Source organism: Entelurus aequoreus, linkage group LG03 (genome assembly GCF_033978785.1).
Source record: "Entelurus aequoreus isolate RoL-2023_Sb linkage group LG03, RoL_Eaeq_v1.1, whole genome shotgun sequence".
Taxonomy (NCBI): Eukaryota; Metazoa; Chordata; class Actinopteri; order Syngnathiformes; family Syngnathidae; genus Entelurus; species Entelurus aequoreus.
The window spans coordinates 12,154,283-12,172,860 of NC_084733.1; the positions used below are offsets into that span (position 1 = coordinate 12,154,283).

At 39.7% G+C, this 18,578-nt stretch overlaps 1 protein-coding gene across 2 annotated transcripts; it reads right to left on the reverse strand.

Moving 5' to 3' along the window:
• Nucleotides 1-625: 625 nt before the first annotated feature.
• On the reverse strand, nucleotides 626-17,246 carry slc39a9 (solute carrier family 39 member 9). 2 transcript variants are annotated; one of them, XM_062040395.1, is made up of 7 exons: nucleotides 16,778-17,246; nucleotides 13,455-13,563; nucleotides 8,306-8,518; nucleotides 8,154-8,222; nucleotides 6,621-6,706; nucleotides 6,401-6,535; nucleotides 626-1,414 (listed from the first exon to the last, which is right to left on the reverse strand). In XM_062040395.1, exons 1-7 carry the CDS (start codon nucleotides 16,871-16,873, stop codon nucleotides 1,181-1,183), a joined length of 942 nt encoding a protein of 313 aa, XP_061896379.1. In that variant the 5' UTR covers nucleotides 16,874-17,246; the 3' UTR covers nucleotides 626-1,180. The 2 variants fall into 2 exon arrangements, with proteins under 2 accessions (XP_061896379.1, XP_061896378.1); XM_062040394.1 differs by having other exon boundaries at nucleotides 627-1,414; nucleotides 8,154-8,225.
• Between the last annotated feature and the right edge of the window lie 1,332 nt (nucleotides 17,247-18,578).

Genomic DNA, 18,578 nt, shown 5'->3' on the forward strand with positions numbered 1-18,578 from the left:
AATAGATGAAAACATATTTGAGAAGATGGAGGTAAATAAACACATGAGTAAGAAAATATTTGATAGGAATACATGTGTGAGAACATGTGTAAAATCATTTGAGAACATCTGTGAGAACATGTTTGAGATTAAAAAGCTTATAACAGTTGAGCTTTAAAGACATTAAGAGCTTTTAGCCCCCTCCTCTTGTTTCCGTCATGGGTTGCCAGGGAAACGGCACGTGACTTAAAGCAACAGCGACAGGTTTTAATTGTGAGCGGAGAGAGAACATGAGCAGCAGCTGTCCGTGAGTGACAAGACGTCATAGATCCCAGCTAAAAAGTGGATTTGGTCCAGACTATCAACGAAAGCAGCTTTTTACACCACGTGATGTCAAATGTCAGAGCGGTTTTACAAATACATAACTGACCTCTGACCGGAGACGAGTTATCACCTTTTTTGAGATCGAGAGAAACATGTCATTCGGTTACAGAGCGGGTGTTGCTTTACAAGACACCATTAGACGCCTGGAAATAAAGCAAGACAGACGTGGAATAAGAAATACAAATAAACACAAAACTAACCTTGCAACATTTTCTGTTGGAAGTTCATCAACAAGAAGCAACTTTTGTTTTTATATTTAATGTGAGAGAAGTTTTGTTTTTTTTACAGATACAGAGTTTAGCCAATCAGAGTGGAACAGCAGATATCAGATAAAGTCATAATCAATTTGATGTCACCGGCGGTTGTCCCTGTCCTACTTAAATATGACAAAGTTCCCTTTTTGGGGGGGTTAAAAAAAAAATGAAATGAAACTAAATCGAGTATTAAAACATTTGAACAAATCAACTAAAATAGACATATGTCCAGGAGGTGATGTCACATGACTAGCCCCTCCTCCTGATCACTATGTGGTCAGCTGGTGGTCCCAAAACTTTGCGAGTTTCAACAATAACCTTTAAAAAAAAAAAAAAAAAAATCTCGAGTCTGTGCAAACTTCCAAAGAGAAACAGGAAGTGGATCTATCGCGTCGAAGCGATTTCGACCAATGACGACGTCCCACTAGGAGTGACTGTCAACTATCCAATATGGCACTTCAAGTCACTTGACATGTTGCTAACTGTACATTACTTTAAAAAAAGACATGAGTACTGTCCATAAACATCCTTTTCCAGTCTTTGCTGGCACTTCCTGTCTAGGTCTAATGATGGTGACCCACTGATAGCAGCAGCGGGATGAGGCAGCCCAGCACCAGAGCGCCCACTTCCACCTTACTCAGTCCTTTGCCTCCATTCCCTCCCGCCGCCGCGTGGCTGTGACCCCCACCGCCTACCTCAGGGAGGACGTGGACGGTGGCCACGTACAGGAAGGTGCCGGCCGAGAAAAGCATGGCCACACCCGTGGCGTTGATGTCGGACAGCGCTTCTTTGCTGCTCTGTGCGAGGGAACAGAAAACAACTACTGTCATGCTGCACTTACACGTCAATTAATCAATCAATCAATCATTAACAATTGACATCCAAGCTGAAAGCTCTCAGATCAAACATTCAAAAATGAGGACATGCACACATTACACAGTCATGCATGCACGCATGACAAACAAGCATGCATGCTGGAGATGTAATGGTATCAAATCTTAGGGTACAATATTATTACAGTACTAAGGCCATGGTACCACATTATTGCGGTATATGTCCCATAAAAATGCCATAGTGCAAGGGTCACCAACGCGGTGCCCGCGGGCACCAGGTAGCCCGTAAGGACCAGATGAGTAGCCCGCTGGCCTGTTCTAAAAATAGCTCAAATAGCAGCACTTACCAGTGAGCTGCCTCTATTTTTTAAATTGTATTTATTTACCAGCAAGCTGGTCTCGCTTTGCCCGACATTTTTAATTCTAAGAGAGACAAAACTCAAATAGAATTTGAAAATCCAAGAAAATATTTTAAAAACTTGGTCTTCACTTGTTTAAATAAATGCATTAATTTTTTTTACTTTGCTTCTTATAACTTTCTGAAAGACAATTATAGAGAAAAAATACAACCTTAAAATGATTTTAGGATTTTTAAACACATATACCTTTTTACCTTTTAAATTCCTTCCTCTTCTTTCCTGACAATTTAAATCAATGTTCAAGTAAATAAAAACATTTTATTGTAAAGAATAATAAATACATTTTAATTTAATTCTTCATTTTAGCTTGTTTTTTCGACGAAGAATATTTGTGAAATATTTCTTCAAACTTATTATGATTAAAATTCAAAAACATTATTCTGGCAAATCTAGAAAATCTGTAGAATCAAACTTAAATCTTATTTCAAAGTCTTTTGAATTTCTTTTAAAAATTTTGTTCCGGAAAATCTAGAAGAAATAATTATTTGTCTTTGTTAGAAATATAGCTTGGTCCAATTTGTTATATATTCTAACAAAGTGCAGATTGGATTTTAACCTATTTAAAACATGTCATCAAAATTCTAAAATTAATCTTAATCAGGAAAAAATTACTAATGATGTTCCATAAATTCTTTTTTTATTTTTTTCAAAAAGATTCGAATTAGCTAGTTTTTCTCTTCTTTTTTTCGGTTGAATTTTGAATTTTAAAGAGTCGAAATTGAAGATAAACTATGTTTCAAAATTTAATTGTAATTTTTTTCGTGTTTTCTCCTCTTTGAAACCGTTCAATTAAGTGTAAATATCATTAATTATTAATAATAACATAGAGTTAAAGGTAAATTGAGCAAATTGGCTATTTCTGGCAATTTATTTAAGTGTTTTTAAACTGGTAGCCCTTCGCATTAATCAGTACCCAAGAAGTAGCTCTTGGTTTCAAAAAGGTTGGTGACCCCTGCCATAGTGTGTAGGGATGATACTCGAAACCGATTTTCCCGGTTGTTCGATAAGAAAAGAACCGAGTCCTCGGACTCGAATCCCTTTTTGAGAACCGGTACCCGTTATCGAGACCACTATAGTAAAGAAAAAGAGTTGGTTCTTTATTCGAATCCCTGGGAACGAATCCCGTCCCGCCCCGTGGGACATCACAAGAAATGACGTCATGTAGCTCAGTAATTAGGCGCAGATAGGGAAAGCAGGAAAAACAATGGACCAGAAAAAGCGCTCCAAGGTGTAATAAAGTTCTAAACAAAAAGGTATAATCCAATGAATAACTTCACTGAGAGATTTGAGCAGGGTACAAACACATGATGAACACTTTTACGACCAACCGGAAACATAGCAACCAGGCTAGCAACGCACCTCCTTTACGGCAGCTGTCGCAAGGTTCTTAAAGCAACCGCAGCACATACATACCCTTTTTTAACTTTTGTTTTTCTTTCCTTGTAAACAAAACAAAATCACACTGTAGATGTGTTGTCTGTCTAATTATAAATAATGCAGACGAGGCGTGTTGGCTGAGTTCTTGACGTTTACTTTCACAGCGTGCTCATAACCTCATTCTTAGCTGCCGGCTGGCGACATGCAACGACACTTTTCGGGGCTGCCGCGCATGCTCGTCACTCCCGTTGCATGCTGGGTAGTGTAGTTGTTGTATTCCCTAGCTCATAACATCACATCGTTCCCCCTATAAAGAAATAATGTTCACTCAATAAAGTGTATTTCTTTTGTTAGCTTTAACTTTTCATTTTTTTAGCATTGTAACCACATTTGCAAACAACTTTTCTCCTCATAGAATTTTCTTTCAATAAAGAAATAAAGTGCAAAAATGTCAAAGCATCATAACAAACAGTTATGTCAAATAGCAGCAGAAGTGCACTTTTTGGAGAGCTGTATTATTTTCAGTTTTGTGCCCAAGGGACTGATTTTATTTAACACTATAGTATTATTTATACACCTATAGTGATCACAGAGACAGGTTGTTTTTCTGTTACTGTATATATTTGTTTTTCTGAAAAATCCTACTTAATATACTTTGGGTAACAACAGTCAATATTTATTTATTTTATTTTATTTTTTTAGGGGGGTAACAGTCAATATTTATTTATTTATTAGATTTTATTTTTTTCTTATATAATAAAAGTGAGCTTTTGTTAAACCAAATATTGTGTGTTTTTTTCCATATACAACAACCTATCTGGACTCGAAAAGAGAATCGATAAGGAATCGGTTCGATAAGAGGATTCGATAATAGGATTCGATAATAGGCTCGAACTCGATAATTTCTTATCAAACACCATCCCTAATAGTGTGTAAAATGAAGTGTCAGAAATGTTTAGGACAAAGAAACTTACTGTAATTCAAGGGTGTCAAACTCATTTTAGATCGGGGGCCACATGGAGAAAAATCTACTTGACCTGGAGGACTGTAGTTGTTCCATACTTGACTACTATAACCATTACTATTCCTATAATACATGGGTGTCAAACTCTGACCCGCGGGCCAAATTTGGCCTGCCGTGTAAATTCATTTGGCCCTTGAGGCAATATCAAATTAACATTAGAGCTGGCCCGCCGGTATTATAAAGCGGCGGTGCCGCTGTAACACCGCATTCACCGCTAATACTCATACTTGCCAACCCTCCCGATTTTCAGTGCCCCTCTCGAAAGTCTCCCGGGGCAACCATTCTCCCGAATTTCTCCCGATTTCCACCCGGACAATAATATTGGGGGCGTGGCTTAAAGGCACTGCCTTTAGCGTCCTCTACAACCTGTCGTCACGTCTGCTTTTCCTCCATACACACAGCGTGCCGGCCCCTGTCACATGATATATGCGGCTTCTACACACACATAAGTGAATGCAATGCATACTTGATCAACAGCCATATAAGTCACACTGAGGCATAAACAACTTTAACACCGTTACAAATATGCGCCATACTGTGAATCCACACCAAACAAGAATGACAAACACATTTCGGGAGAACATCCGCACCGTAACACAACATAAACACAACAGAACAAATACCCAGAACCCCTTGCAGCACTAACTCTTCCGGGACGCTACAATATACACCCCCGCTACCACCAAACCCCGCCCACCTGAGCCCCAGCATTAATGAACTAGCATCCCAGAAAAGATGGCAGGTATCTGGCTTGGGCACATCAGATTAGATCAGTGTGTCGCAAACTGAGCAGTAAAAAGGCCTGAATGGTTGATTTATTCATTGTTATTTTATTTTCAAATTTATTAGCCTGTGGAAAAAGTTAATGTTGATATTTACTGTACCTCAGAAGGCTGCAAATAGAAAAGAGGCATTCCATTTTTTATTTAAATTTTATTTAATATACCATTGATGTTTTTTCGTTTGTTTTTTGAAAGTTGATTTTGTACTATTAAGTTACCGTAATTTCCGGACTATAAGCCGCTACTTTTTCCCCTCGTTCTGGTCCCTGCGGCTTATACAAGGGTGCGGCTTATTTACGGCCTGTTCTTCTCCGACACCGACGAAGAGGATTTCGGTGGTTTTAGTACGCAGGAGGAAGACGATGACACAATGATTAAAGACTGACTTTTCATATACCGGTAGGCTGGTTATTTTGATAACGTACAGGCGAGCACTTTGTATTACTTTGCACCATTGTATTATTTGTACTCTGCACGAATGCTGTTCGCCATGTCAAAGATGTGATAGTTTGATTGAATGATTGAAAGATTTATTGTTAATAAATGGGACGCTTTGCGTTCCTAAACAGTCATCTCTGTCCCGACAATCCCCTCGGTGGTAGTAGGAACCCCTATATACTACGGTGATTACACATCAAAACCCTGCGGCTTATAGTCGGGTGCGGCTTATATATGGAGCAATCTGTATTTTCCCCTAAATTTAGCTGGTGCGGCTTATAGTCAGGTGCGGCTTATAGTCCGGAAATTACGGTATATAAGCGTTGCTTGTTCCATATTCAGTGTTAAAGCAAATCAGTGTAGCAAACTGAGCAATAATTAACGTTTTATTCATGCACTTTCTCTTGCTACTTCAAGGCTTGAATGTTTGATTCATTCATTATTGTTATTTTATTTTCAAATGTATTATTAGCCTGTGGAAAAAGTTTATTTTGATATTTACATCAGAAGGCTGCAAATAGAAAAGAGGCATTCAATTTTTATTTACATTTTATTTGAAATGCCATTGATATTTTTGAATTATTATTATTATTTGAAACTCGATTTTGCATGTCACTATAAAGTTATATAAGCCTTGCTTGTTCAATATTCAATGCAAAACTTGTTTGGGTCCCTATTAAAAGGTTCATTTGTTCAACCTTGGCCCGCGGCTTTGTTCAGTTTTAAATTTTGGCCCACTCTGTATTTGAGTTTGACACCCTCGCTATAATAATAATATACCAATACTACTTGACAAAGTATTGTGTAGTTTGAAGTGTGACTCGATGTTGACGTTATCAAATAATAAATGATTATTTAGTGACAGTTGACCTGACGCATGTTTGATAAAGTTTCATGTTTCAGCGTGTACCTGACTGAGGCCGACAAACGTGAGCATCGCCAGGACGGGCGCGGCTAGGGCAAACACCAGCAGGTGCTTGCGAATGCGGTTCCTCTCCAGCCCAGCGTGCATCAGGAAGGACACTAAGCCAAAGGCAGCGGGTGCCTGCAGACCAGTACAAGTTACGTCGTTAGGTGCCCTGGGAAGTTCCCTGCGTGCAACACGGCGCCATCCCTTTGGTGCGGTTTACCTTGTGTAGCATGATGGCAACAAAGACGATGAGCTGGACGCTCGTTTGGGAGGTGGAGGCGGCGGCTCCGAGCGCCACACCGTCAGCTGGTGGCAAAATAAAAAAACATGTTATTATTTACGACTTATAGTAAGAGGCAGAAGTTTAGACACACTTTCTCATTCAATTGCTAGAGAAAGAGTCTAAACTTGTGACTATACATTATGTTACATATAGTACAGGCCAAAAGTTTGGACACACCTTGTTATGCCCATTTGGTTGTAGACTCTTAATGACACCTTGTGGCGATATGAAAATACTACGCTTCATTAGTTTGGGCACTTCCGGGTTGACGATGTCAGTTCAGTTCATGAGACAATTGAGAAGTTGACAAGTTGTGTTAGCTCTTACAAGCCTTGGAAAAGATAAGTCTGTAAGTAAACTGTTTAACTTGTTTATGTAACTCAATATAAAGGTGGAAAGTGGTTAAATTTGATAGTAAGATGTTTATTGAAAAACGATTTTTGTGCACTGTTTTAATGGATGTTTTGAGGACATAAAAAGGCGGCCAGTCGTATGTTTACACCATCGCAATAGTTTCAACACAGCAGTATATGTTTGATTATAGTACTGTATATTTGTGTAAAGCTAATATTTACATATCGTGTATTACATTTCAGTATGTTATTTGAATCACATAGCTTATACATTTTTCATTGTGTGTATTTCAGTTTTACAAAATAAAAGTCCAGTGCAAGACAAAAGTAAAGATAGGAAAAGACAATGCAAGATCAACAACAATAAAGAGCCTAAATGGAGTCATCTGCTTTGGAACTTTATTAGACGTCTTGGATTGTTTGTTAGCTGTCTGCCAAGCTGTATAACATCAACACATATAGTGAGGGCAGAACACACCTACTCATTCACAACGCGACTGACGGTCCCAACCCCATTGATAAAGCAATAAATTCCACTAATCAACCCTGATAAGGCACACCTGTGAAGTGAAAACCATTTTAGGTGACTACCTCTTGGAGCTCATCGAGAGAATGCCAAGAGTGTGCAAAGCAGTAATCAGAGCAAAGGGTGGCTATTTTGAAGAAACTACAATATAAAACATGTTTTCAGTTATTTCACCTTTTTTGTTAAGTACATAACTCCACATGTGTTCATTCATAGTTTTGATGCCTTCAGTGACAATCTACAAAAGAAATTATTTTATTTTTTTTAAATCATGATTTTGACACAATTGTGTCTCATATTAAAACAGATGACAGCCAAATGGACTTTGCTGTTTTATTTTCAATGAAACAATAGAAAATACGTACTCCTATAGTAGTACACTTGTTATTAGTAAGAATATACTTATTTTAAGGTATTTTTGGGTTCATTGAGGTTAGCTAATTTTACTTGTTTTGGAAAGTCTTGACAAGCCAAATTTTCTTGTTCTATTGGCAGATAATTTTGCTTAGTTCAAATAAAATACCCCTCATTTTTGTTGGTTTTTTTCTTGTTTTTGAACACTGACTTTTTGCAGTGCACACGTTGTCGTACCTGCAGCGTGCACAACAAGACCCAAAGTTGTTGTAATCTTGGAGGAGGCGGCTCTTGCTGCCTCAGGATCTGCTAACAGACGACAATAAAATGTTGATTTAGTTCTGCTTGATGCATTTTTCTTCTTTTATTTACCCCCAAAGAGTGCTTACCTTCAGCGCTGTGCATGTGGGAGGAGCCTATTTGGTCCACTAGCAGCATGAAGACAAAGCCCAGCACCAGAGAGACGCCGATGCAGGCGTGCAGCTGCTCATGACCGTGACCGTGCTCGTGGTGGTGGCCGTCCACGGTCAGCACCGCCTCCACCTTGGCCTTTGGCTCGGACACCTCCAGCACCCCCTCCTGGCTGGGACTGTGGTGCCCGTCTGCAGAAAGGAGAGGACTACTCAAGAGAGAACAAAACAATACATACACGCTTAAGGGCTAGTCGACGTCATCAATGACTTAAATACGTCGACGTCACGTGCCCTGAGTCGGCGCTTCACGAAAAGTGGCCACACGCGGAAGTAAACATGCCACGGGAGAAAACAAGACTTAAGGGTTAAAAAGCTTGTGTGTGACGGGATGACGGGAAGATACGCTGTCGTATTGAAGCCACGTATATAAGACCGCCCACAAAATGGTTCATCTTGAGGAGACTGTCAGAAAGCGGCTTGAAGATGGTCTGTAAAACATAATTTATGCAACGTTTTGACCAACGAACCCCCTCATCCCCCCATTGTTTACCTGTATCTCACCTTTTTTGTAAGGGGCGCCGGAAGTTGGCAGACCCGTCAGTGATCCTGTTCTGTCTCCCTGTAATGTTTGTCTGATCTTGAATGGGATTGTGCTGAAAATTGTAATTTCCCCTCGGGGATTAATAAAGTATTTTTGATTCTGATTCTGATTACATGTTATGTAGACCACAAGGAAGGAAGAAAATAAATCATAAAATGACCTCTTTAATGCGCCATATAATCCAATGCGCCTTTTGGATGAAAACAGACCCAAATAGACCCGCTTAACGGCACTGCGCCTTATAATCCGGTGCGCCCTATGGTCCAAAAGTACAGTAGTCGACTACTCGTTAAGCTGGTCGATGAGTATTTGCCTATCAAAATAGTCATCAGTAGAGATGTACGATAATGGCTTTTTTACCGATATTCCGATATTGTCCAACTCTTAATTACCGATACCGATACCAACCGATACCGATATATACAGTCGTGGAATTAACACATTATTATGCCTAATTTTGTTGTGATGCCCCGCTGGATGCATTAAACAATGTAACAAGGTTTTCCAGAATAAATCAACTCAAGTTATGGAAAAAAATGCCAACATGGCACTGCCGTATTTATTATTGAAGTCACAAAGTGCATTATTTTTTTTAACATGCCTCAAAACAGCAGCTTGGAATTTGGGACATGCTCTCCCTAAGAGAGCATGAGAAGGTTGAGGTGGGGGAAGAGTTAGTGCTGCAAGGGGTTCTGGGTATTTCTTCTGTTGTGTTTATGTTGTGTTACGGTGCGGATGTTCTCCCGAAATGTGTTTGTCATTCTTGTTTGGTGTGGGTTCACAGTGTGCCGCATATTTGTAACAGTGTTAAAGTTGACCTGTATGGCTGTTGACCAAGTATTAATTGCATTCACTTGTGTGTGTGAAAAGCCGTAGATATTATGTGACTGGGCCGGCACGCAAAGGCAGTGCCTTTAAGGTTTATTGGCGCTCTGTACTTCTCCCTAAGTCTGTGTACACAGCCGCGTTTTAAAAAGTCATAAATTTTACTTTTTGATACCGATAATTTTGAAACCGATACCGATAATTTCCGATATTACATTTTAAAGCGTTTATCGGACATCTCTAGTCATTAGTTGCAGCCCTAATTTCCACATGAACACACACAAATGTGCCCCCTCCCTAGTGCTAACACACTAGGTGTGGCAAAAATTATTCTCTGCATTTGACCCATCACCCCCTGGGAGGTGAGGGGAGCAGTGAGCAGCAGCGGTGGCCGCACCCGGGAATCATTTTTGGTGATTTAACCCCCAGTTCCAACCCTTGGTGCTGAGTGCCAATGAGGGAGGTAATGGCTCCCATTTTTATAGTCTTTGGTATGACTCAGCCGGGGTTTGAACTCACAACCTACCGATCTGGGCCGGACACTCTAACAATCATTGGTACTTTAACTTTAACTCAAAGTAGCAAAAAAATGTGATATTTCTGACTTCACCGCAGTCTGGAATGAACCTCAACTTCTTATAAGAGCTGGTGCGCCGCACGTGTTTTGGTGTGTGTTGTACACGCAACATACACTTCTGTTTGCTTTGTTGCATGACGCAAACTCAATGTGTAGATTTCCTGCACACGTACAGAACGACGATAACGTGACTGTCTATCACAAAGCAAATGTTTGTTTGATGTTTTACAAACGTTGCGCGACAACAAACAACGTAAATGGAGTCTTTGACCGAAGGAGGATTTCAACATACAAAGCCAAGACATTAAAAAGGTTGGTTTTTTTCGGTGGTGACACGACCACACTTCAAGTGTCCATTATTACTTAAAGCCTTAAATCATTTTCAATCCAAGAGAAAACTGCTGCAACTAATATTAAAAAATGCTAGGCATTGTTTACAATACATTAAAGTTAAAGTACCCATGATTGTCACACACACACTAGGTGTGGCGAAATTATTCTCTGCATTTGACCCATCACCCTTGATCACCCCCTGGGAGGTGAGGGGAGCAGTGAGCAGCAGCGGTGGCTGCACCCGGGAATAATTTTTGGTGATTTAACCCCCAATTCCAACCCTTGATGCAGAGTGTCAAGCAGACACGTGCAATGAAGTGTACGTTGTCTTTAACATCAGTACACACTAACAAGGAGCCCAGGATTCTTCAGGGAAAAGCCTGTGTTGATCCACTTACTAAAACTATATTCATGTTTTACTTGATTATTTATTTGCATACAATGTACAATACTACATTTTTATTTACTTAATTATTTTATTCAATACAGAAGTTTTAAGTTTGCACTTCATTAATCTGATTGTTTTTATTACTAGTTAATGATTATTGTTATCTTTATTGATTAATTGGTGTTCATTTATTTGCATGCAATGTGCCAAACTACATTTTTTTACAGAAGTATTTTTTTAGGACTGCCAAAGTTAACGTGATAATAACTTTGTACACAACTTCTTTGTGTGTGGCTGAGTCAAGGAAATTGGTATCAAGACTCTCCCGGATAATTCATGCCTAGTTTTTGCTCGGGTAAAGTTGCATTTTATGATTTAACTTTGTGTCTACTGATGTTTGTTGCTGTACGAGTAGCGGCGTGTTTTCCCTGTTTTTATCAAAATATAACTATAAATGTCAACAATGTATATTTGTTGAAAGCCTCATTTATTATTTCTGCGTTTGGCAAAAGCTTACCGTGTTTTCTGGACAATAGGGCGCACTTAAAATCCATTTTTCCCCCTCAAAACTCGACAGTGCACCTTATAACCCGGTGCGCCTAATGTACGGAATAATTCTGGTTTTGCTTACCGACGACCTCGAAGCAATTTTATTTGGTTAAAGTGAAAGTACCAATGATTGTCACACACACACTAGGTGTGGCGATATTATTCTCTGCATTTGACCCATCACCCTTGATTACCCCCTGGGAGGTGAGGGGAGCAGTGAGCAGCAGCGGTGGCCGCGCCCGGGAATCATTTTTGGTGATTTAACCCCCAATTCCAACCCTTGATGCTGAGTGCCAAACAGGGAGGTAATGGCTCCCATTTTTATAGTCTTTGGTATGACTCGGCCGAGGTTTGAACTCACGACCTACCAATCTCAGGGCGGACACTCTAATCACTAGGCCACTGATACAACAGACAATTTTATCAAACATAAGAGATATGTGTAGACTGCACTATGATGGCAATATGACTCAAGTAAACAACACCAAAATGTTGTATGTTCCATTGAAAATATAGAACATTACACACGTCGCTCAAAAATCTGTCAAAATGTTTTAGTACGACTTTGGTAAGCTATGAAGCTGCACCGCTTGATTGATTGTCGGCGCATTAACCATACGAGTACTATTATGGTGTGTGTATAAGGTAAGACATTATCTGCCGTTTTGTTTCGCAATATTATGCAAAAGCACCTTTTCTTACCTTCTGGTACCTGCTGATCTGTATTTGGGATCTGCATAAATCCTGAAAAATTTCACGGGTCCACCTTTGTAGTCGATAAGCTTCTTTTTCTCTATCTTCTTGTTATGGGACATTCATCCTCCGCTGTTGCCATTTCTAATATAAAGTAGGGCTGCAACTAACGACTAATTTGATAATCGATTAATCTGTCGATTATTACTTCGATTAATCGATTAATAATCGGATAAAAGAGACCAACTACATTTCTAACCTATCCAGTATTTTATTGGAAAAAAACAGCATACTGGCACCATACTTATTTTGAGTGTTTCTCAGCTGTTTGTAAATGTTGCAGTTTATAAATAAAGGTTTATTAAAAAAAAACTTCTTTTTTTTTTTTTTTAAATTAAAAAAAAAAAAAAAAAAACTGCGCATGCGCATAGCATAGATCCAACGAATCGATGACTAAATTAATCGGCAACTATTTTAATAATCGATTTTAATCGATTAGTTGTTGCAGCCCTAATATAAAGTAGTGTAAAGTTCTTACTTATATCTGTCAGTAAACTCGCCATGAAAGCGCTAAAACATACCGGTGTAGTGAGTTTACATTATTCACCCGAGGAACTTTAGTTATTAGAGTTCCGGTAGGACGGTTTTTCACGGGACACATTTTGTTGTTGCACTAGTGAGCCACCGATGAGGACATGCTGCTCTGTTATTGATTTAAGTAAAGTCTGAATGTCATTAAAACAGTTAGCTCCATCTTCACGCTACGCCGCTACAACAAAGATGACGGAGAAAAGACGCTGTCCAAGGTGAGCCATGTGAATAAGACCGCCCACAAAACGGCGCATCCTGAAGCGACTGTCAGAAAGCGGCTTGAAGATGATCTGTAAAACATCATCTATGCAACATTTTGACCAAAACAACCACCATTACATGTTATGTAGACCACAAGGAAGTGTTTTACATTTGGAAAAAAACAAATAATATGACCCCTTTAATGCGCCCTAAAATCTGGTGCGCCTTTTGTATGAAAATAGACCTGACTAGACCCACTCATCGGCAGTGCGCCTTATAATCCGGAAAGACCTGGCCTCTCACTGGACATATGTGTTTGGGGATATTTCCTGAGTCTCTGTCTGCAATCTGCCACGGGTGTGTTTACCTTGCAGGATCTCCTCATACAGAACGTGAACCCCTTCAGGGATGATGACGGCGAGGGCAGTACCGCACAGAAGTCCTGCTCCCAACACCGTGACCAGCTTCAGCTTCTCCTGGTGATAGAAACGTTGCGCCTTGTTTATTTAGACTTACACTTCCTTTTATTGTCATTCAAATTTGAACTTTACAGTGCAGATAAGAACGACATTTCGTTGCATTAGCTCGTTGTGGCTGCTGGACTTTTGACAAGAACCAGAAAGTTTCATCATATTACGCCTATACTGTTTATACCTTAATATATATATATATATACCTATACTGGCTTCCTTTGCACAAGATGTGACTTTAAGGTTGTAATACTTACGTATAAAATACCACACGGTCTATCTCCATCCTATCTTGCTGATTGTATTGTACCATATGTCCCTGCGTTCAAAGAACTCCGGCTTATTAGTGATTCCCAGAGCCCCAAAAAAAGTCTGCGGGCTATAGAGCGTTTTCTATTGGGGCTCCAGTACTCTGGAATGTCCTCCCGGTAACAGTTAGAGATGCTACCTCAGTAGAAGCATTTAAGTCCCATCTTAAAACTCATTTGTATACTATAACCTTTAAATAGACTCCCCTTTTAGACCAGTTGATCTGCCATTTCTTTTCTGCTCTGCCCCCCCTCTCCACGAAGGAGATTTTGTGACCATAGATGAAGCGCTGGCTGTCCAAAGTTGGGACCCAGGGTGGACCACTCATCTGTGCATCAGTTGGGGACATCTCTGCCTGTTGACCTGTCTCCACTCAAGATGATCCCCCGCTGGCCCCACTATGGACTGGACTCTCACTATTATGTTAGATCCACTATGGACTGGACTCTTACACTATTATGTTAGATCCACTATGGACTGGACTCTCACAATATTATGTTAGATCCACTATGGACTGGACTCTCACAATTATGTTAGATCCACTATGGACTGGACTCTCACTATTATGTTAGATCCACTATGGACTGGACTCTCACTATTATGTTAGATCCACTATGGACTGGACTCTTACACTATTATGTTAGATCCACTATGGACTGGACTCTCACAATATTATGTTAGATCCACTACGGACTGGACTCTCACAATATTATGCTAGATCCACTATGGACTGGACTCTCACTATTATGTTAGATCCACTATGGACTGGACTCTCACTATTATGTTAGATCCACTATGGACTGGACTCTCACTATTATGTTAGATCCACTATGGACTGGACTCTCACTATTATGTTAGATCCACTATGGACTGGACTCTCACTATTATGTTAGATCCACTATGGACTGGACTCTCACAATATTATGTTAGATCCACTATGGACTGGACTCTCACTATTATGTTAGATCCACTATAGACGGACTCTCACTTTTATGTTAGATCCACTATGGACTGGACTCTCACTATTATGTTAGATCCACTATGGACTGGACTCTCACTATTATGTTAGATCCACTATGGACTGGACTCTCACTATTATGTTAGATCCACTATAGATGGACTCTCACTATTATGTTAGATCCACTATGGACTGGACTCTCACTATTATGTTAGATCCACTATAGACGGACTCTCACTTTTATGTTAGATCCACTATGGACTGGACTCTCACTATTATGTTAGATCCACTATGGACTGGACTCTCACTATTATGTTAGATCCACTATGGACTGGACTCTCACTATTATGTTAGATCCACTATAGATGGACTCTCACTATTATGTTAGATCCACTATGGACTGGACTCTCACTATTATGTTAGATCCACTATGGACTGGACTCTCACTATTATGTTAGATCCACTATAGACGGACTCTCACTATTATGTTAGATCCTAAAAATAGCTAAATATAAATAAATAAAAATAGCTAAAAAAAATTATTTCCCCCCGGGGATTAATAAAGTAGGGCTGCAACTAACAATTAATTTGATAATCGTTTAATCTGTCGATTATTACTTCGATTAATAATCGGATAATAGAGACAAACTACATTTCTATCCTTTCCAGTATTTAATTGGAAAAAAAACAGCATACTGGCACCATACTTATTTTGATTATTGTTTCTCAGCTGTTTGTACATGTTGCAGTTTATAAATAAAGGTTTATTTAAAAAAATAAAAATAAAAACATAAAATTTTTAAAAACAAATTGCCTCTGCGCATGCGCATAGATCCAACGAATCGCCAACTATTTTTATAATCGATTTAATCGATTAGTTGTTGCAGCCCTATAGTAAAGTATTTCTGATTCTGATCCACTATGGACTGGACTCTCACAATATTATGCTAGATCCACTATGGACTGGACTCTCACAATATTATGCTAGATCCACTATGGACTGGACTCTCACACTGTTATGTTAGATCCACTATGGACTGGACTCTCGCTATTATGTTAGATCCACTATGGACTGGACTCTCACTATTATGTTAGATCCACTATGGACTGGACTCTCACAATATTATGTTAGATCCACTATGGACAGGACTCTCAAAATATTATGTTAGATCCACTATGGACTGGACTCTCACTATTATGTTGGATCCACTATGGACTGGACTCTCACAATATTATGTTAGATCCACTATGGACTGGACTCTCACAATATTATGTTAGATCCACTAGGGACTGGACTCTCACTATTATGTTAGATCCACTATGGACTGGACTCTCACAATATTATGTTAGATCCACTATGGACTGGACTCTCACACTATTATGTTAGATCCACTATGGACTGGACTCTCACAATATTATGCTAGATCCACTATGGACTGGACTCTCACAATATTATGTTAGATCCACTATGGACTGGACTCTCACAATATTATGTTAGATCCACTATGGACTGGACTCTCACAATATTATGTTAGATCCACTATGGACTGGACTCTCACAATATTATGTTAGATCCACTATGGACTGGACTCTCACAATATTATGTTAGATCCACTATGGACTGGACTCTCACAATATTATGCTAGATCCACTCGACGTCCATTGCACCGGTTGCCACATCTGCGGTCCCCTCCAAGGTTTCTCATTGTCATCCCACTAGGTTGAGTTTTTCCTTGCCCTGATGTGGGATCTGAGCCAGGGATGTCGTTGTGGCTTGTGCAGCCCTTTGAGACACTCGTGATTTAGGGCTATATAAGTAAACATTAATTGATTGATTGTGGTAGTGCAGACTTAACTTAATGTTCTGATAAATGAGCTGCTGACTCAATCCAAAGCACCAAGTCAAAAAGTGCACAGACAACATCCAAGGGAATGTTAAAAAAGTTGACTTACCTCTGAGAAGTTGACTGCTAAAGGAATGGTTCCAGCTACGTAGCAGCCCACCAGCATGGCAAGGGACAGCAGGCTGATGGAGCTGAAGTCCTCCATGACTGCACTTCTGTTTGTGTTAAAAGCAAATTAGATGTTTGTGTTGTTGTTGTTTGTCAAGTCGACAGTCTGTAATTTCCTTAGTTGAAGCGTCGTGGCCTCGCTAGCTTAAAACAAGCTAAGCTAACTAGCGTCGGCCGTGCTATTTATTGTCTGGTCGGCGGCGTTACACAAGAAAGACAAAAGGCGTCGACGCTCCTGTCCAAGCAGCCGACGCCGCGCTTCATTGCCTCAGTGCACGTATCCGCCAAAGTGCGGGAAAGGAAAAACACCCGCCGTGGCAAACAGAACAAACATGCCAAAACAGAGGAGCTCCGAGGCTGGAGCGAGAAGGAGAGGTACTTCCGGGGTCACGTGGTATCCTGCCACGTCACCGTGTGGAACGCGACAAGAACAAGAAAGGCGTATCACAAGTGCATTTTTTTTGTTTGTCCAAAATTTAAAAATAAATTACATGCAGTGTTGGATAAAACCATTTTTTAAATCATTAAATATTTTAATAAGGTACTACCTGCCGGTTGACTTGATACCTCTTTACCTGTACTTCTATATTAGTCCAGCAGATGGCGGCACCATTGACTGCAAACACCACTAACATGTCGTCACTGTTAATTGGTTCCTGGGCCTGAATATGGTTTAAGGTTGAGCCTATTGGCTTTGCACTTTGTTTATATATATATATATGTATATATATATATATATATTAGCTACTTTATTGAGTTTACAACCCCCTGGCGCTGTTTTGTACTGTTTTTGTACTTATTTTGATTATGTGTATATATATATATACACACACACACACACGTTAGAAAACACAGAGGCTGGATTGCTGGATCTGCCGCCGAGCCCCTCCGAAGCGTCACAGGCTTAATTCGACGGCTTGTAGGGATGAAATAGCCTCTGTGTTTTTTCCTGACCCGTTTCGCAGGTTTCCCTGCTCTTCAGGGGATTTTATTGAAGTATATAAAATGTCATTGTTTTTTTTGAGTTGGTCTGTCATAACGTTTTTAGAATTCTATCGGACATTGTGACTTTTGGTATTAGTGCTCCTGAAAAAACGGGACCCAAACACACATACTGTACAGCAGATTTTTTACAGCTAAATGTGAACATAGTGTTTACACACATACACATTTTTGTCTCTCAATGTGGCCTCCCAGAGTCAAAAAATCTGCCCAGCTCTGCCTTAATAAAAAGTTTCCCCTGCTCTTCAGGGGATTTTATTGAAGTATATAAAATCCCCTGAAGAGCAGGGAAACCTGCGAAACAGGCTTGTAGGGATGAAATAGCCTCTGTGTTTTTTCCTGACCCGTTTCGCAGGTTTCCCTGCTCTTCAGGGGATTTTTTTGAAGTATATAAAATGTTATTGTTTTTTTTGAGTTGGTCTGTCATAACGTGTTTAGAATTCTATCGGACATTGTGACTTTTGGTATTAGTGTTCCTGAAAAAAAGGGACCCAAACACACATACTGTACAGCAGATTTTTACAGCTAAATGTGAACATAGTGTTTACACACATACACATTTTTGTCTCTCAATGTGGCCCCCCCGAGTCAAAAAATCTGCCCAGCTCTGCCTTAATAAAAAGTTTTCCCTGCTCTTCAGGGGATTTTATTGAAGTATATAAAATCCCCTGAAGAGCAGGGAAACCTGCAAAACAGGCTTGTAGGGATGAAATAGCCTCTGTGTTTTTTCCTGACCCGTT